The following is a 20,917-nucleotide window of genomic DNA, read 5'->3' as shown; positions in this document are numbered from 1 at the left end:
TTTCAAGGCTCCAAATTAGATAACTTTTATGGAAACACTGTAAATAGGAAGGGGCCTTTCTGTTGCTCACAAGTATGATCTAAGGCTTCTACAGAATTTAATTCAATAACCTTTATTGAGCAGCACTGAGAGCAGGCTGTCTTTTACAGGTGTGTAGTGTGTCTGTGTGTGTGTGTGTGTCATGGGTTTTTATAGTGGTGTGGAGGTCAGGGCCTGTTTTACTGGTGCCGAGAACAACGGCTGTGGGTTTTATTAGCCGGCTCTGAGATTGGATCCTAGATGGAAAGTGTGTGTGTGTGCATCTGTTTCTTACATGTGTGTCTCTATAAGTATAGATTTGTGCATTGTTGTGTGTGTGTATGCATCTTTGTGATCATGGAGGCATGTGTGTATGTGGTCTCTGTACCCCATTTAAAGAGCTACATCCAGGAGCAACAAGCCCCTTTTCACTGTTGGTCAAAGCAAAAACTTTATTACTTTTTTATTTTATATTATGAGTCAATCGATTCTTCTAATTGTCATAGATCATACCTCAAAAAGTCACACACCCCCTTTCCCTGTGGTATTGGTTTCTTCCAAAAATTACAGGATGAAATCGGTTTGGAGTAGTTAGTAGAGCATCAATCCCTTTTTCAAACATGTGAAAATTAAATGCAATTAGTTATACATGCTTAATTGCACTTGAGAAATATAGGCATAGTTTGCTTTGCAAGATAGTTGGCTAGTACCAGCTGAAATTAGTAGCCATCCCTCAATCTGTTTGCTCAACACTTTTTGATAAGTGTCGCTCAACAGAAATTCAAGAGTCACAAAAGGTTTCAGTCATCTCCATGGTAACCAGAAGCTATCTCCAAGCCAGCTTGTTACACAGCTTGTTTACCGTGGTACCATTACATCATTCCAACTAGGACTAATTAAACAAGGACAAATGATCTAAAGTTAAAGACCAAAATGTCAATAAAGAAGTTCAGTGAAAACGATGTTGCTGATGTTAGTAACACTACCCAATCACACTGCGTGACAAAATACGACTGTGTCCACGACATAACAAAATTCTCCAGGTGCGTACATGAAGGGAAAGTGTCAAGCAGCACTTTTTTTTCTGTTGAAAATACATAATTTCTGTCAAGCGACACTTATCAAAAGTGTCGAGGAAAAATAGGTTACTACTGCTCAGTCTGAGCTTTTATTGGCAATGGAGCAGACACTGCTGTGATGTCAGCACAGTCTCATCTGCACTCATGCTGCTTCCTGTACATTGTGTTAAAAATACAGCTATTACCATGTCGGCAGGTTCCTTTCATCTATGGCTTTATTATCTATGTTCTCTAAATTGATTTGCATTGTGGATATAGGCTTTCTTATGTGAATTAATGCCCCTTATAATTTTTGGGTGATGCAGACAAGATTTTTTTTTTTTTCAAGAAAAGTGGCAGCAGTGTAGATGCTGGTGTATAAGTGAGTGAATAAGTGAGTGTCATTTTCAATAACAACACAAATAATTGACATGAAAATCTCTAAATACATACACAGTATTTACTCTAATATAAAGAGGGAGATTACTGAGCTATGAAAACAGATTCAGTGAAGTTTTAAAATAATCCCCCCAAAGTCTTTGAATATATGTTAAGTTGCAGAAAATTGCGTCATTATTTTCTCATTATTTCCCCCTCGTCCCCCGCTCTAATTGTGGCCCCCCAGAATTTTGGCTTGCATGACGTCCCTGGTCTAAAGTGTATCCTTGGTAACTCACTGTCACCCCTCTCTCACACACACACACACACACACACCTTCTCCGTGCCACCACCCCCAGCAGTTTTGATGGAGGGGGCACTTTCTTGTAACCGTGGCAACCTTTCAGCCAGTGTGCTGCAAAGCTGCTTGCTGTGGAGCACATTGTAGTCCAGTTGATAGGTAAGTGTTAAGACCCTGCTGAGACACTGTGGGAGGGTTCAGCAATGTGCCTGGGTTTATGTTGGTGTGTGTGTGTGTGTGAGAGAGAGAGAGAGAGAGAGTCTGCTTGTTTGTAGATGGTGACCAAAACAACAATGTCAAATTTTTAAAAAGACGATACATGTGCATCAGTGCATAAGTCTGAATAGTGTATTAAATTTGCACCACGCACACAGTCTGGCAAAGCCTGTAATGTGGACCTTTTTAATTCATTTATGTGTTCACTGGGTGAAATAAGTAGAGAGTTGTGTGCAGACAACTTTTATTCAGAATTGATAGTGTTTGCAAACTTTTAGCATTAGACTGCAATTATCATTTTTAAAGGACCAGTGTGTAAGATTTAGGGGCCTCTATTGGCAGGAATGGAATATAATATCCATAAGTATGTTTTCATTAGTGTATAAGCACCTGAAAATAAGAATTGTTGTGTTTTTGTTACCTTAGAATGAGCCCTTTATATCTACATAGGGTGCAGGAGCCCGCCATGTTGCACCGCCATGTTTCTACAGTAGCCCAGAACAGACAAACCAAACACTGGCTCTAGAGAGGGCCTTTCACGTTTTTCGCGAGTTTCGCAGCCGCCGTAGGCTCTCCTACACGCTTGAAAGGGAGCGGTTGAGGGGAGAGATATTCAGTTGCAACCTCACCACTAGGTGTCACTTAATCCTACACACTGATCCTTTAAATTATTCACGCAAAATATCACTCAGATGGAGTTTGACCCCCGTGACATATGGTAAACGTGTACTTAACCAAAGCTGCATCAGTTTGCCTCAGTCACAGGTGGCAGGTGTGTCACTGCCACTTTTTAAAATACAAATCACGGAGCAGTGTTAGTCCATGCAGGGCCTGTCAGCACAGCAGAACCCAGAGGCTACGTTCCAGGCAAAGACTTCACTGCTGTCTGCTCAATACAGACATGACAGCAGTCAGCCTCTACAGAAGTCACAATATACATATCACATAGAGACAGGTGAGTGTGTGTATGTGTGTTAGGTATTTACTGTAAGTAGATGGATACTAGCATGCGCGTGTTGTTGCTGGGCGTCTGCAATATGCAAACAGGTGTGTGCTTTTTGAGTGGATGTTGGTAGATACTTTAAAGTGTTTGTGTGTTTAGTGTGGAATGCAAGCACCATTTTTGAGTGGTAATTGGCAGGTTCTTTGTTTTCAGCAACATTCTTTAGCATTAAGTTTGTTCCTGCACTGAATTTCCCCAAAGTTACTTGTCAATCACAAGCTGAATAAGTATTGTTTTATAGAAAGTATTTTTCCTCTCTGTAAATTAACACTTTTGAAAGTTTTCTTTTAACAATATCCTCAATGTTCCAAAACAGAAACACTGGAGTCTCCCAGATCCTTTAAACACACTATATATTAGATTTACATTATAGTCATCAGTTTAAATCAAATTTTTTCAGCATTTCCTGCATGGGGTCATGTGTGAATGTGTGCAGGGATCGATATTCAGGGAAATCTGTACTGCCCACTTCAAGACCTAGTGACATTTCTGCTGTGTTAATGGAAGCAGGGTTACCTCCCTCTAATAAAAGACACTTTCACATGTACTGTGACAGTTTGGGCTGAATACATGGTTCTAGGAGAGACTCTTAATTATGATACTGAGACAGTTGTTTTGAGATTTGAATGCTAGAGACACAAAATGGTTTTCTTCTGTCAAGACAGGGCAAACTATAGCTTTATCAGGCTGAGTACATCTGATACCTACATCAGCCTTGTCCTTCTTCTTCTGTTGAGTTTCACGGCGGTTGGCATCTGCTGGACTATCCCTTGCCCTATCTATTCTGCATGTGTGAATAGTGAAAATCACTAGCGGTGCCTGAAAGATTATCCCAGTAATTTACCAGGAACTATGTGTGAAAGAGGCTCTAGAAGTCTTATTTTTTCCCCCCTTTGTTTTGTGTGGCAAATTGCTCTAAATACCCATGAGACTCGTGATGTCTCATTCACACATATAGACTCCAACACTGGAGACGCAATAGGACGCCATTTATTGTGAACTGAACCTCGAAAAACATGCTGGCATCACCCACCGCAACTCAAAGGCTCCAAAGTTGCCCCAGCATGTGGATGTTGAAGGTTCAACTTGGTGCAAATGTCACAATCGTTCCCCTCATGAAACATTCGAAACTCCGCTCGACTACCTAAAAGAAGCTCGACACTTAAAACAACTCCTCCCGCTCCGCCGCTCGCTACAGTGAGATTAAAAAAAGTAGCAAAACAGGAAGCGAGGATGTGACATTTTTGCTTGATCTTGGATGGAGTAGTGTTACAGCTGTGAAGGACATTGCCCATCGTCCTGGCCTGTTTGGCTGTTAGGCTGTTTGTCAAATATGTGCACCAGCTTGAATCAGTGGCAATCAGGCAGACATGATGCGAACGGATCCGTGAGAGCATCTGCTGGCACAGCAGGCAGCGATATGTGATAAACGCTGATTTCACCCTCCATTGGATCGAGCTGGCGATGATAGCCACCTCTCCCCCGCTCATCCATCCTATTAAACCCTCATTATTCATTTACCTCCAGCCTCAACCGCCTGACATGCATGGAATGAGTGAACTCACAGCCACACACACACACACACGCACACAGAAACACACACTGTAGCAAAAGTGAATTGTGCTCATACTTTACTTCTTCTCCTATTTCATCTGAGGCGGTCAAGGACACACACCACTATCTCATACAGGCAGTATCATGACTTTTAATTTTTTTTTTTTCACTTGGACCCAAATCCTCACATTTTGTAGTATTCACACACACGTGCCCATGCTCACACACACACACACACACACACAACACACACACACACACAGCTTCTCTGTAGAGTACAGCAGTGCACTGGCAAGGAGCTTAATTCTATCAGGCTGCGAGCTGGACAGCCGTAATTACATTTGTGACACAAATCCTGCCTCTCAAATTGAGCGTTTTATTCCTGAGCGCTCCCCCCCTCTCTATTTATAACCCCTTATTCCCCATAAATCCCACTTCCTCTCAGAAAGTCAATTTAGGACTTAAAAGGCAGCAACGCTCCGCTTACTTTTCCCCCTCCTTCGACTCTATCGCCCGCTTCAGTTTCACTTCCCCTTTTCCCCGCTCTACTTCTGCGCTTTGAAGCCTCTGAAATGACAAAAAAAAAAAAAAAATGTCTTAAGCAGTGAGTGCCATGGTGCGAGAAAGTCATCCCTACAGGAAAGTTTTTAGAAGGGAAAAAAAAAAACGCTACTTGCATCCTGTCTGTAACTTCTTTGAAGAGTAGTTGTCACTATTTCATTGTGATACACAGCTAGGATGGGTTTCCAGGTTGAGAAGGTGTTTCCTTGACCCCTCTTGGTCACTTGTCCTTCAGTTTCTCACTCAGCCTGTAGGATGGCCTCTACTTTTTCAGCAACTGCATGACATTTACTCTCTTTTGTCTCACTTTTTTTTTCTATTTTCTTGCAGCTCAATATATCTTCAAATCCTCCCAGCCTTCACCCTTTTTCCCGGTGCCTCCTCCCCCTGCTGAATCAGCTGTGGCCTTCATCGCTCTCCCGCTCCTCCATCTCCCCCTTTCTTCCCCTCTCCAGTTGGAGGCCATACCTGAGCACTGTATGATGGCAGTTCATTTATTCCCCCCTCTCTCCCTTGCTTATGCATGAGCCTGTCACTTCCCATAGTGCCGCTCCTCACCTATCCCTGTAGCATTTCACCTCGTTCATCGTTTCTTTTCCTCCTCCTTTACGTTCCTCCTATAGGACTCTGAATTTCTCCTCATTTCTGTCAAACCTGTTTTTTTTACCCTCTCTCCTCTGCTTCCCTCTACATCACTACTTTGCATCTGCATAGCATCAAATTTCTGGTTTTTAAATTTTTTTTCGGTCTATTCCAAAAAGCTATATCCATTAGGAGGAAAGTGTGTGAGCTGATGCTGATTGCTCAGGTTATATCTTAGGTCTTATACTGTACTGACTATGCAAAGTTTGAAATGCAGACATAATCTACATGTAAGCCTTCAAACATGTCAAGCCTTTAATATATTATATATATTAAGATTACAGCATGTAAGTTTTGAATTAATTTAGAAATGTATTATTTATTTCCATATTACCACTGAAAAAGTCTATCATTCAACTCCATATGATTTATCCACATTTTAAATGAACATTCTCTTTAATCTTTAATCCTGCTTAAATAAACATGATTTGACCAAATACCTTCAAATATTTGTTTTTTCTTTTATAGTTTTCATTTGTAATATTTAGGGCTCTTTTCCCTCCATCTGTTTATGGATTTCAAGGTGTAGAAAATGGCAGCAAGATAAAGGAATTACATCAAATTCATTATAATTAAAGACCAAACAAAATGCTGTAAACAAGACACACAGTAAACATAAATAGGGGAAGAAGAACAGCAAAAAAAGGGGGAACAATACCACTGTAAGTCAGGGTCATTTAGTGGGATAACCATCCAAAAACATCCATCAGTCTTCTAAAAGTCTTTCTCAAAGTATGACTAGTTACTCTGTGTACACAGGCACCATCTTGGAAAATATTCAGGAAGTCTGTTATTGTGCACCTGATGCTCTTCAATTAACTATTAGTTAATCAATCTGGCACAAATGGACAAAGTATGTAATTATTCCAGTGCACCCTCTCCTAATTCATCCTAAATTTGTTGTCCCAGCTCTCCCTTCCTCTCCTGTAAGCTTTATTTAATCTGATCTTAACCTAAATTCGATTTCAGGGAGCATTAAGATTTTAAAAAGTTAAATGCAAATGCCTTGTAAATAAGGAAATATTAGTAGATGATAGTAAATGAGCACAGGTTAAATGTTTTGTAAGCAGTAGGCTAAATATTACTAAAAGCTTATGGTCGCCATGCCAAGAGCCGTTTTAACATTTCAAATCATTCAGTCTCATTTTATCATTGGCTGCATTCTCATTTAGCAGTAAAACTCCCTCCTCCTCCATCAACCAGGCTCCCTCCCTCTCATACACTCTTTTACATCCGTCCACCTCCTCGCTCATCGGCCTCCTCCCGCCCGCTCTTGTCTCTTTTGTCTCTCAGAGCCTTCAGCTGATGGAGCGCTGGGCCCGACCCTGGGCCTCAGGAAGTCCAGCTCCCTGGAGAGCCTCCAAACGGCCGTGTCGGAGGCCAGGCAGAGCCACATCCAAGCCCAGGTGCCCTTCCACCGCCCTCGGCCACACATGGTACGAGGGCGGGGATGCAATCAGAGTTTCAGGACCGCAATCGACAAGTCCTATGATGGACCTTCAGAAGATGGTAAGACCAATCATTTTAGCATTTTTATATCAGGTTCAGGGACGTTACACTTTTACACGAGATGTCAAATTGTGATCTATAGAACCGCCAACAAGAAAGAAACAAAACAGTTTAAAAAAGTTCCTTTTTAATGTGTGTCTGTCACTGTTGCTATAATATATTTCCTTGACAATGTATTCATTTTAAATTAGACTCTACATCGCCAATGCACATCCCCTTAGGCTTTACAACACACTGGCACTCAAGAAGAGCCCGAGGCCTGCCAAGGGACAGTGCTTAGCCTAAGTACCTTAATGAAATGCTACATGATTTTATCCACTCAGCAATTTAAGAAGAACAACTTTATATCTTACAGCAGCATATTTTTTAAAGCTCTACCTTGTAGACCCACAGACATGTAATGTTGAGTGTGCGAGGCAAATTACATCCTCCATGTTAGCTGAAATGATTGAATTTTGACTAATGATGTTTGAGTGTGAAAAATTACACCATCTACCGCTCTATTAGATGAGAAAAGTCATACTTTCACTGCATTTGGAGCGGAATTAAAAGTATTCAGTTTGGAGGCAACATTAGTTTTTTTGACATTTAACAGCTCACTTGGTATCTGATACTTTAAATAAAACATTAAACCAAAAATTTGAATAACTTTAACTACTAAAATTCGATGTTGGTAAGTGGATAAGACTGCTGGTAGAACACATCCAGCTGTAGAAACTCTTGAGCGGCTCCTGCACCGGGAGGCTGCATAATAAATGTCCAACTGAACAGGTGTCTCAACAGCACAGTAGCACATACATGCATATTAAATTAAATACTAAATTCAATAATAAATGTAAAGCACACAGCTGCGTTTGAGTATATACAGTATTCCAGCTGCATCTGCTGTTTCACGCTCCTCAGACGACGACCTGTCAGAGCAGAGCTCGGGTCACGAAACGCCGGCCAGCGGCTCCTCACGCCAGGGCCTGGACGCCGACGACGGGAAGAAGAAGAAGAAAACCAAAGGGAAGAAGAAAGAGAAGAAGAGCAAAGGAAAGAAGAAAACAGATGATTCTGCAGAGGATCTGGAGAAGAAGACCAAAAAGAAAGGATTTGCCCTCTTAAGGTACGGAGATCTGAATATGGTGACTCTTTGTGATTGATTCTCTAAATTGAAAAGGTCACCTGATTAACAAGAAAAATGTGAGCTAAAACAGAGCAGGTAATGAGGCTTGTGTTTCATCACTGCTGCTTTATTCCAGTGCAACAACAAGACAGTGATTGCTTTTGCTTTTCGCTTCCCAGAGGAAAATTGCTACTCGTTATTTCACTTTTCCATCTGGTTCTAGCACATATTTTCAGGTTCAGGTCTGATCAGCTGGTTTTAGATCACACTCAGAACCATGTAAAGATTTTTGAAGCGGTGAGGGGAAACTAAACATCAGATGCATCCTGTCAGTAAACAAGAAAATTTAGGTTTAATGTAGAAATCGAAGGGGAAAACAGCAGCTCCCCTGTCCTACTTTCACTTGGTTAAGTTTCAACAAATTACCTACTGAGCACAGCAGGATTATGGGATATTGGGTTATTAGATATGAAGACAACCTTCCCAGTAATGGAGGGTATCCATTATCTCCGACCCAACCAGATTGTCACCCCTTTATCAACGTGTCCCCATCGTGATTGTGGCGGTCCAATCCTCCCAACAGCGACGCTTATCTATTGGCAGTGACACGGTGTGGTCAGTGTATCACCGCACTTCCAACACTAGAGATTCAATTAGGCTGTGGCGAGAGATAGCGCAGCCCGAACGTCGGCCTACAGATGGCAGATAAGAATCCAATCGGCCACAGTGTCAAGGGCAGTAATGGAAGAGATGTTCACACGGTTAGGCCGGCGGTGGAGAGAAGGGCAAGATGAAGGACACGCACTAGAACTGGAGTTGCACAGAGTAACACATGTGAGCAGGGTTGTAGGTGAGAGAAAACCTACCTAACATCATGCTCACATACTGTAGTGTTGCTTTTTTTTTGTCTGCTGAGATCTTGTCAAGCTTTTATAGCAGCATTTTCTACTTCACAGGCATTAACATTTCCTTTTATCTCTCATTTTTCATTGCTCTGTTGATCTTTGTTTCTCTCTTCTTTCTTTTTACAACCTCTTTCCACGTTCCCGTCTATGAGTCTCTGTTTCTCAGTCATGCCCACTCTGACTGTGGAAGGGTTACTTACTTGTGTAATGATCAAAGAAATGTCTTTGTTAGAGCTTCCTTTAAAACGTGATGTTTAGAATCATCTGTCAAGGACTCGACAATTAGAAATACATGTTGTCAGTTGACTTTTTTTGTGCATCGTTGCACACAGATACATACAGGTTAACAGCATAGTGGGTTTCAAAGTTTAAAAATGTCAACTTGTGGAAAAATAACCCCTTGACTCTCACTGATGATCATGTTAGATGCCAGTAAAGACAGTAAAGTGAGTCTTACAGGTAGGTCATTATATGTAGGCCATTATAGGAGCTTTGTGTGTTGCCACTGGACTTTAGTGGGCTAATGTCATGAATAATAAAAATATCCATATAAACAAAAACAAGCACCTTCTAACTAAATAAGATAAAGAAGTTTTGAATCCTGGAACATCTTACACACACACACACTCACACACACCCCTTCTTCTCTTTCTCATTTGTAAATTCAGCCTTTGAATTGAATTGACCACAATAGTCAGATACACTCACAACCAGCCCACTGTTCATCGAAACACTGAAGCAGAGTGCTTTTCTGACTCAACAATAGAGCCGAGCATTGTAAAAAGCTTCCAGATTGTTGCACCACAGACTAGCCCCTCTCTCTCTCTCTCTCTCTCTCTCTCTCTCTCTGGCCTTTATCTGGCCGACTTGATCGTTATTGAACTTGAAATATGACTTAATTTGCTGGAGTATTGCATGGTTCAATCTAATTGCCGCTCTCAAATGTTATTTTACTCCAATGGCAGCATTAGGAAAAGGGCAAATTATAAACATGTGACCTCAATTTACCTCTGCAATGAAAGTGTGCGCAACAGCAGCTAGCACAACAAATGCTGGAAGTGGGCCCTGTCCTTTCAGCGGCCATAAATATTTAGTTTAGCTGCGCCAGTATTTGAAGAACAAGTTGTTTTTGGCGGCAGCGCGTTGCAAACAGCTGGGTATAAGGTGACCTCTGGCAATCACATATTTGTTGTGGGAACATTTGTTTTTTGCTAAATCCATAAGTGGTCCTCTTTATATGAAGGGCATTAATTCATAGCTCATAGCACAAGTGGTCTGGTTTTAAAGAGTGTTAATGAAAGTGTTCAATCAAAGAATTAACTCAGACTTGTGCAGCACTAGCATGGTTTTTATGATACTGGAAAGAGCCAAATGTCCTGACACCCATACAGTAGTATTTACTCTGACATTACCCTTGTAAAACTGTCCTCAGAGATTACTCTAACTGGCCTACAATCAAGATGCTATAATTCAGATGTGAAAATGGACATTTGAGCATCTCCAGTAGCATGATAACTGGGCCAACTCCATGTGCTGATGAAGTTTGTGTGATGTGAATGAAAGCTTTAGCTTCCTTAATTGGAGGGATGCCAATTTTTTGATGTTTTGTACTGTGTGGACATTAAGACTACCATCAAATTATACAAAGTGAATTTCAAGAATACATCATGAATTCTTAGCTATTTTCTGTGCAAGGGTCATGAGAATTATTCTAAGTTATCAGTCTATCAATGTTTTAAGAGTTGTTGGTGGATATTTTATTTGGAAAAGAGAGATGGCCTCAGATGTAGTGCTGACTGATAAATCGTATCGTCATGGTGATATGAACAGGCAGGATAAACACATCGCAAGACTGCCTGAAACACGATGAATAAGAAAAATCACCGGTTTGTTACTGCTGGAGTTCTCTGCTCCGCTCTGCTAACGTTAGTCTCTGAGTGATAGCGTAGAAAGTTCACAGATTACTTCACGTTTGTCTGGCAAAGGTAATTATTTAGTCATTAAATCAAAAAATGTTTGCAACAGCTGCCTTTTTTTGCAGTTGAACTGTAGTGTCTGTGCACTGTAGACTGTCCGGGTGCTACACTGCCCTCACAGATGCAAACATCACGTTATTAACTAACATTTAGAAAATTGATTGACATTTGTGAAATGGAACTTGCCCTCAGGGGTAGATGTTTTTCCTGATTTGATCTAATTGTCTCTTGATTTAATGGCCCTACTCTGTGTCAGTTTTCCCCCTCATAGTACAGATCTGTGCACCTTGTTGGGTAGAGTTGAGTGCTTTGATGATTTTAATGGGAAAAATGAGTTATTTTAAACTGCCATGTTTAATTAATATGTATTTAATTATTTAAGTTGTTTTCCCCCAGATATTTTTTATTACAACACTGTATGGTAGGAGATGTTTTTGGTGAGTTTAGAGGAAAATATTTTAAAGGGAGCAGGAGAAATTCAACTTGAATTTCTTAGTTATAATGTTAAATTAATGTTCTGTTTAATTGGTTGGGTATTCATGTACAATTTGTTCAACAAAAGCATGTTCGAAATAATTCATTCCTTTATTCAGTGGGCTTGTTTGAGGTCTATGCTAGCAGTGTACCTATTAAAGCAGAAAGACATAGGAACTGTATAGCTAATATGCACACTTCCATATTTGTTTATTTATCGTAAGTCACATCATCGTCATCGCAATATTGAACAATGTTATCGCACATCATATCATGCAGGCTCATCACCTGGCTCTCAAAACCCCGTTCGCATCTCGTCTCCCTGATTGCTAAATAAGCCAAGACAAATGGCAGTGCCCTTCAGACCTTCCTCACTAGAGGTTGACTGCTTGTCTTGTTTGTATTCAGCAGACAGCAGGGAAGTCTTTGCCTGGAACGTAGCCTCGGGGGCCGCGCCACTGACAGACCGCAGAAAGACTAACACTGGAACTCGGGCTGCTCTGTTTTTTTCTCTCAACACCGCTGCCACATCCGCATACTCTTGTAGAACAAAGAGGTTAACCTGGTCAGGGGTTTCAGATGTCTTTATCAAACAAGGATATTTATATTGAACTTTTTGATTCTAATATAACCTATGCCAAAAATATTATTTTATCCAAGAAGTAAAGGCTAGAGTTCCCTCTGCTTCATACCACAAAATGATGTTTTTACAAGTTTCTCAGCCTTGAGAGGTTGATCATGGCATCCATTCATGTGTATACAGCTTCTGCTAGAGCTCATACTCGGTGTTGTTTTTGTGCGAGGATTAGAAATATTATAGTTTGATCCAACACGGCTTAATCATTAGGTCAGGGTTTGAAGGATATAGCTTGTGACTAACATCCCTCTGATTGTGTCATCGAGTGAGTGTGGCTCCCAAGTGACATCCGACATGGTGACGCCGTGTGTATTTTTTACGTTGTCTGTTCTGCTTAGAGACGCACGCGACTTCATCTGTCACCAATCCCCTGGGTGTGTCATTGCTCAACTGCCCCGCCAACCCTGCTGGGCACTGACACATCCCGCCTGTCTCCCCTGTCCCGTCAGTCACTCAGTCAGTCAGGATCAATGTTTAGCTGTCGCTATCAGCACACGTCCCACTGAGACAGCTCACCAACACCCTTCCACCCAATTTAAGGGACATGAAAGCCGGCGTCTTGATCCGCTGTTTACAAATCCACATACAACATGATATATCCTCCCCCCCCCCCCCCCCACTTCACTGTTTGCAGCTCCGAAGAAATCCGACAGGGAAGCAAGCCAATTAGCGCCGTCCGTTCCGCTCTTATCCTATCGCAGAGCAGCAGGATGTGCAGGGTTGAAAGGTAGTCACTGGTGGGCTGCACTTTACAGAACCAAAGCCTTGTTGTCAAACTGGAGGGGCCTCGCTGCAAGATGATTTCTGATGGATTACTGCTGTTATTGTGCACTCCGCCTCCTCGTTCCCTTTCCTTGAGCCATCCCTTATTTTTTTTAGCCTGGTGATGAGCCCTTTCTCCTCCGTCTGTGCCGAAATGTCTTTATTTCCTTTCTTCCTTCCCTCCATCGTCGTTTGCTTCGTCTCCTACATAACTTTGTTCTGCTTGTCTTCTAATGTCTCCATTCAGTGCTCTATACTGTACTTTTGACTGTTTCTTTCCCCCAATTTGCCTCTCTCTGTCCTTGAACGAACTATCGATTTAACCAGGCTACATTAGACAAAATGAGCTCTCACGTCCCGCATGGATTCACACAAGTTCATGATTTTCTACAATTAAGTGTTCTAATATGAGCTCTGTGAGATCCCAGAAACCTCCTGCCAATTAAACAATGTGGGAAAGCGCATGACATCATGTTCCTTAGAATTAGAAATTTCTTTTCTTTCTCTTTTCAGCCACAATGGTCATCACTTCTTATGATACGGTAATACCTCTGCGTTTTCCAAACAAACAAGTGAAACCTATTATTTCTCGTGCACTAGAGAATTTCCCAGAATGACCTTGATGATGTGTGTTTAGAGTGGCTAATGTATTTGATTTTAAAAGGCTGTAGCATTAATCACTGTTTTGATAGCGATATGGAGTACTCGAACAGTGCTTGACAGCGTGACACAAAGAAAGGAAAGGAAGGAACGAAGGATCAATGCAGACGACTATTTGAACGGGTGCCGGTTGTCAGCAGTGTTGGTAGGCATACCAAAAAAAAAAAAAAAATCCCTCTGACATGTTTATGTGGGCGTCTTCACAGTGACTCTAAGCTGTGATGGGGGTAAATTGGAGACGCATTACCTAACCCCGTCGTCGGTTAATGCACTTCAGGTGGATTTCTTTGATCCACCATCTCATCTGGCATTTAAGGGCTGTTAGCAGCGCTGATACGGAGTGGAGACTTGAAGAGAGTATTTATTAATGTTAGTATTCTCTTTTGTAAAATATGCATAAGGCCATACATTTTGCACACAGGACAAACCTATCTCTGGCGGATAACCGTTCTCGCTCTCTCTCTCACTTCATCGCTATTCATCTCTTTATCTTTCCATAAATTATTTATGCAAAACCGCAAATCACTTTTCTTTGCAACACTTGACACGTTTGCAACAGACAGCCATGACTTACTAATCAGGGCTGCCTTAAACACATGTTCCCAGGGAATGTAAAGCCTTGCAGAGTATATTTGTTGGCTTTTTTTATATGTTAGCTAAAGGTTGGGATGATTGAAATGGAGACGGCGATCATGCAAATCCCACTGAGGGTTAATACCACCTCTCACCTATTACTTATGTGTGCATGTGTGTAAAGATGTACGTTTAAATACACAGTTTGCATCAGTTTTGCTTTGCGTGAGTCCATCTGATCGATTTTTATTAAAGTCAGTCTGTTATTTAAAGCCATTATGAATCTCTGCCATTACAATTCCTAATGCCCCAAAACCCTCAACCTTTAAAAATGTACCGTAACATTGAAATACTGTTAACAGTAAGCAATGAATCACTCTTCACAGAGGAAAAAAGTGGTCTTAAAATGACAGCTATTTCTTTTTTTTCTTTTCATAATTCAGATTTGTGCACAATTTGCTCACCGCAAGACTCCCACCGTCCTAAATACAAAAAGCTGCCAAGTACGCTCGCCGTCGTTGAAAATGAGCTTTCGCACGACGGAAGCGGCTTCCTGTACTCGCTATTGAGGCACAATTCTAATTTACAACTTTGCCATGGAGGCAAACAGACACAGGGCGCTATCACCGTCAGCAGCCGCCGGAAAAACAAATTAACTTTTTTCCCTCTATTTCTACCCTCCATTCAGCGCAATGGGCAGCTTTCCTGAAATGATGTGCTGGTTTATTGGTGTTGATGTGAGGCTGTCAGTCAAATATCAGAGGAATGGGGGAAATTGACAGCGGAGATGATGAGGAAATCCTCATACATATATATCAGCTGATAAAGGGGCAGTCACAACAAGCCTCCGCCTCTCCTTCCCAACACCTCCCTCCCTCCCTCCCTCCCGTTTCTGTCGCTCTCACTCACTACATCTCTCATGCCTTCCCCTTGAAATCCCCCCCCCCCCCTTCTCTTCTCACACGAAAGGCTTTTATGTTTCTTGTCTTTCATGCTCCGGCTACACCCACCTCCCTTCTTCAACCGGACCGTTTGGCTCAGAGCTGTCTCTTATTTACAGCTCTGGTGTTCAGCAGGGAGGGGAGGGGAGGGGGGGGTGAGGCAGGGATGCCTACTCACTCCTCTGCAGTTTGACCGTGAAGTAGCTCCACCGGAGCAGTTGAAGAATTAATTACTTTATTCATAAGCTTCTAAACAACTTGTTTACCTCGCGCTTCCAGAGTTTTCCAGCAAGTATCTGGGGCCAGAAGGTCTATACTCTTTAATTATAAGCTATCTTGTCTAGCTTCTTTCAGTTTTTTTTTCCTTTTGCTTAATGCCCAACGCTGATTTACATCTTGCATCATCTGATTAACCGTTATGTAAGAAGCAATCTTCAGAAAGCTAATCACATGGTAATGCTCTCTTGAGTTTTGCCAGCAATCATTTCACCAGAGTAGCTGTCACAGTTTTCAAATGGCACAGATCTCATTTAGGAATTAGATTTTTTTTTTTTCATTTTTATTTCCTCTGGTAACATCGGTTACTCATCCAGCTGAGGAATACGATACCCACATTCATACAATGAATTATTGCCCACAAGGTAATTATCAAATAAGACAGTGAGCTGAGACTTCCATTTGTGTTGATCACTTTCATGATCCATCAGTTCCTATCGAGTTATGACATTTGAATTGACCCTGAGGGACGGACAGTTTGAAGTGCAGACACATTCATATCAGCCGGACAGCTCAGCGGCATTTCAGCAGCCGACTGCCCATCACTCACCGGCCAATTAAAGGTATTCATGTGGCCACAGGAAACAGTCACGACCAATTAGCATTTGATCTTACCTACTCATGCACACACACATACACTCAAAGCATAGGGGCGCCAGGAAGCAATTACACCTCCAATAGCGGTTATGTCCTATTCAGTCATCTTCATGCCATGAGTGATGGATGGAGTTCCTCTGTCATTTAAGGTCCGCTAATGACACACACATGCAAGAGGACACACACATTCCCTCTCTCTACTTGCGCCTTTCCTTGCCCCCTCACGCATCTCCCACTAAAACACACACACACACAGAGCGTTGACCTCTGCCTTCCAGACGGACAAGGTTAAGTGTTTCTTGTCTGAGGATGTGTGGAAGGGAGCGGAGGAGCCAAGAGTCTAACCTTTCCCAGTCTGCCAACGGCTCTCATCTGGAGCCATGGTGACCTAGCCTTTTCCCTAGCCGCCAGCTGGGAAAATGTTAAGGATTTTTGAAAAAAAACAAAAAAAAAAACAGGACAGAACTCGCAGATAGTTATTCAGCAGTAAATAAACCGACACTTACACGGCGCGTTCTTTCACTCACATCAGAGCCTCTAATCCCGCAGGATCCTTAACTATCCACCTTAAATTAAAATGCATGTATGCACATTCATTCTTCACTTATTAATATGCACTGAGCAATTAAGGGAAAAATACACAAAATCATAATTAAGCCTGTACATTTTCTGAACAGGGATAGTTTACCACTTAACCCTGGTGGTATTCAGCCATGCACATAGTTTTGGTTTTATTTATTACGTGTTTTGAGGTCTCAGCCTTTGAGATTCTGCCTCCAACCCGAGAAAATAAAGGTGAATGAAATTTTGTCTGTGCTCAAAGCATTGAAAAAAACTGTGATGAATTAGTCCCTAGACTATTTACCTCCATTGCCATAAGGTGCCACAAGAGTGTAATTTAAGTGAACTAACCCTTTAAGATACCCTTTAGGACAGTGGTTGGAGGCGTCACACACACACACACACACACACAGAGACAACATACACACCGCCTTCCAAAATGGCTGAGTCTGAGAATGAGACGTGTAGCTCAGCGGTCTCGTTAAATATTAATGGCTTCCCTGACAGAAGTGGGAAGGGAAGAGAAAAGACAAGACAAATTGCCGGGGGCGACGGATTTTGTGTGGAATTGCTAAAATATGCCGCGTATCAGGATGCAAACAATTAAAGGGAGGCCCATATTTCACCAGGAGGCCCCTGGATGGCCCAGCCACTCTCACTCTCCGACTGTCAGGGGGGAAAAAAAACCCTCTTCTCCCTTCTTCATTCTTTTTCTCCTCCACCACTCTTGTCTTAACTATTTTGTTTACATTTGCTTCATTTTCTCTTCCCTTTCTCTCTCTTTATGCTTCCTTCTTGAGACTTTCATCCCTTGATCTCTGTCTTCCTTCCTTTCTCTTTCTTCTCCGCCTGTGTTCCTTTTCTCTCTCCTTAACTTTCTTTCTATTTTTTTCTCTCCCTCCTTCTCACCATTTTCTCTCCCTTTCCCACCTCCCTTCATCTCTCCCTTTCCCTGTCCCTCTTCTCCCTCTCTGTCTCCTCCTCTTTTTTTCCCTCCCTTTCCCTGTGTCCTTTCCTGGCACCTCCTCCCCCCCCTTTTTCCTCTCTTCCCTCAATCTCTCTATCTTTTGTCTGACTGATGCAGTACTCGGGGGACTGACCAGGCGTTGATTAAGACAAGCTTTCCTTATCTGCTTTCTGCTCCCCTGGGAACAACCTGCTGTGCGTTCATACCTGTCAGTCTGCCTCCATCTTCTCTCCTCTAGGTGTTTAAATTCAAGTCATTTAAAAAGGAAAATAAAATGATTACGCCTCTATTGGCCGTTATATATTTGCAGCAGGGTTGTAGATTACACAGGCAAGGTATTAGGCAAGTAGTTTAGCTAGTAATAAAACATTTTGACCTTACAATATTCTCCTCCTTCCTCTCTTTGCTGTGAAATTGAGTTAACATAGTTTCAAGAATTAGATATCAAAATAAGTACTAACGGATGAATCCTCCACTCGCATTCCCCCCTCCTCTACATTATTAATAGGCTCTAACTGGAGCTGTTTTAATTATGATGGGATGAGCATCAGATGGATCTCTCCTAACTGCAGTTTTAGCTCTCAGACTCTTTTTAGTGCTATCACTGCTAATATCAGCCATTAATAGAAGCTGATTTGGGCCAAATTGCCGGTATGCGGCGCAGGGCATATGGAGAGGAAGTCGGATAAATAGATTTAATTATGCCCGTAGGGGGAAAACTCAGGACCTGCTGGCTGTTTTCATTATAGAGCGGAGGTGGGATTTTCCGCAAACAGGCCAGGATTGGCTAGCGGTGCCCGTCAATCAGAAGCGGGATTTCAGTGGCCTGATGTGAACTTGTTGTCAAGCGAGAGCCTACTTGTAGCCTGATCCTCATTTCCACCAGGAAACCACACCAATTCTAAAGAGCGCTTGTTGTCTATTTTTTACCGCGAATGTAATTCTGTCTATTTCAGGCCTGGAATATTTTCCGACTAGTCTCACCGTGAAAGCAACACCACGGTGCCAGAACAGGAGAAGGAGGCACTGTGTTACATCACAACCCTCCATAGTGTTAATCTCTTTCTCTCTCTCTCTCTCTCTCTATGTGTGTCTCTCATTTCTCTTTCAGTCTGCCCCTCAGTTTGTTTCTCTTTCGCTCTCCCTTTATCTGTCTCTCTTTACTGCAAACTCCACTGAGATATGTGTGCTGCTCTCCAAATACATACAGAGCAATCTAATTACTGCGATAACATTTCTGCTTGGCTGATTAACTGTTCTCCCTGTGCCTCTGAACGCAGCAGCATTGCTTCTATATATTCCTAAGCTCCTTATTCCTCCCCAGCTGAGCTGCACTTTCACAGGAGCTTTGGCTCACCCATCCATCTCTCCTCCTTTTTTTTTCCCTCACTTTTTTTCTTTCTTTCTCTCTTTCTTGTCTGGCTATTTCTTTTTCTTAGCTTCTCTCGTGTATTCTCCGAGGCGGATAGGCTATTTAGCCTGCTTTCACTTTTTTCTGGCTTGCTCGTTTAATTTCTTTCTCACTCATTCTTTTTCTGCCTTTCTCTCTCTCTCTCTCTCTCGTCTTTTCTTTCACCCACTCTGCTTCTTTTCACCTCTCTATCTTAGTCTCTCGCTCATTCTCCGAGGCAAATAGGATATTTGGCCAGTTTTCTCGCTTGCTTTCAGCTATTGGCCACCTTCTTCTTCCTTAGAACATAGCAACCCTGTTGCAAGAAATCTTGGTGTTCTGTTTGAGCATCATACCACAAGGCTTGTCCAGTCGTGTTTTTATCATCTTAGAAATATTTCAAAAATATCTATTTATAATTGTAGAGGCATCAAAACCATTTTACTCTACATGCTTTTATCTCCTCATGCCTCGAATGTTGTAACTCCCTCTTCATTTGTCTTGACCAAAAATCAATCGGGCAGCTACAGACTGAACAGAATTCAGTATGTCAGGCTTGTAAGGCTCATGATGCTTTTCACCAACACATATAGTCTGTATGTACTGTGCGTCGTCGCTCACATACTTTATGTGTACCTGGAGGATTGAGAAGTATATCCACAAGGCAGCAGATCAGGGCCAAACCATCGCTGTCCGACACCTGAATATCTTGGATTTTGCAGCATAATAGCAACACGGAAGGAGATGACGATAATGTTAATGTTGCAGAAAAAGCATCAGAATCTGTTGTTGACATTAGCTCACATTGATTTTAAGATATTACTGATTACTTTTAAGGCACTTCATGGTCTGACTCTGTATATTTCTGACCTTCTAGTCCCATATGAGCTTCTCTGTAGCCTGATATTCTCATCCAGAGTCCTAGCATAAAACTGGAGGTGACAAAGTCTTTGTAGTCTTGTACAAAACAGGGTTTGCAGAATCATCTTTTAAATTTCTTCTTAAAACAAGCAAATATCTCATCCTGATTTGGCTTGTTTTTTTTCTGGGTGTTTTTACTTGATTTTACTATCTAATCCAGTTTATGTTTTTCATTATATATACTGCAAGTTTTCGATTTGTGTTTGTTATTGTCGGTTTTTAATCTGTTTTCTTTTCAGAAGCACTTTGTTACAGGGGTTTTGAAAAATGCTCTACAAGTGAAGATTATTGTTATACTGTGCTATTAGGTTTTTTTTTCCTTTCTTCTCTTCTCATTTAGTTTTCTTTCTTCCATGCCTCCCTTTCTTCTCCTCTATTCATCTCTTTCCTCCAACACAGACAAGATGCTAAACCAGTGTCTCTGCAAAGATGAGCCCTTCATGCTCTGCTGTGCTGTTGTGTGTGTGTGTGTGTGTGTGTAGAGCTTCAGCTTGTGTGCGTGTGTGTGCGTGCTACACCTCAAACACTGTATGGCAAGGTGTTCACGAGTTTCATCAAGTCAGCGAGCATGTGAGCGCTCACACGCAACATACACATACACACATGTCAATTAAATGCTTGTCCTCAGCCTGAAAACATGACGTCCACCCCGCACACACACGCACACACACACATCCACACACACACACACACACATCCACAGTGCCAGACAGTGTTCTCACATCCCTCGTTATGCCTGGCGATAACCAACCACCCACTGACTTCCTGCCGCACCAGATAGAAAGCTTATTAAGACTACACACAATCAACTCACACTGCACACCGTCAGTTATTGTCTCAATTGCAGAAAAGAAAGCGCTCTTAATGCTGAGAATGGAAGCAAACGGATGATTTCTTGAAAGATAGATGGAGAAAAGGCCGTTCATTCT

The 20,917-nt window shown here is 41.9% G+C and overlaps 1 protein-coding gene across 7 annotated transcripts in view; it reads left to right on the top strand.

Moving 5' to 3' along the window:
• The window catches only part of pard3ba (par-3 family cell polarity regulator beta a), a 164,235-nt gene that overhangs the window by 93,933 nt on the left and 49,385 nt on the right, over positions 1-20,917 (top strand). For all 7 annotated transcript variants that reach the window (XM_042405179.1, XM_042405180.1, XM_042405178.1 and 4 more), the window contains 2 exons: positions 7,025-7,240; positions 8,144-8,348. In XM_042405179.1, the coding sequence (XP_042261113.1) occupies positions 7,025-7,240; positions 8,144-8,348 (421 nt within the window). The remainder of the gene's footprint in view (positions 1-7,024; positions 7,241-8,143; positions 8,349-20,917) is intronic.

The sequence above is a fragment of the Thunnus maccoyii genome, chromosome 24 (assembly GCF_910596095.1).
Source record: "Thunnus maccoyii chromosome 24, fThuMac1.1, whole genome shotgun sequence".
Lineage (NCBI taxonomy): Eukaryota > Metazoa > Chordata > Actinopteri > Scombriformes > Scombridae > Thunnus > Thunnus maccoyii.
The sequence above is the reverse complement of the archived record's forward strand: the minus strand, read 5'-3'. Positions and strand labels throughout refer to the sequence as shown.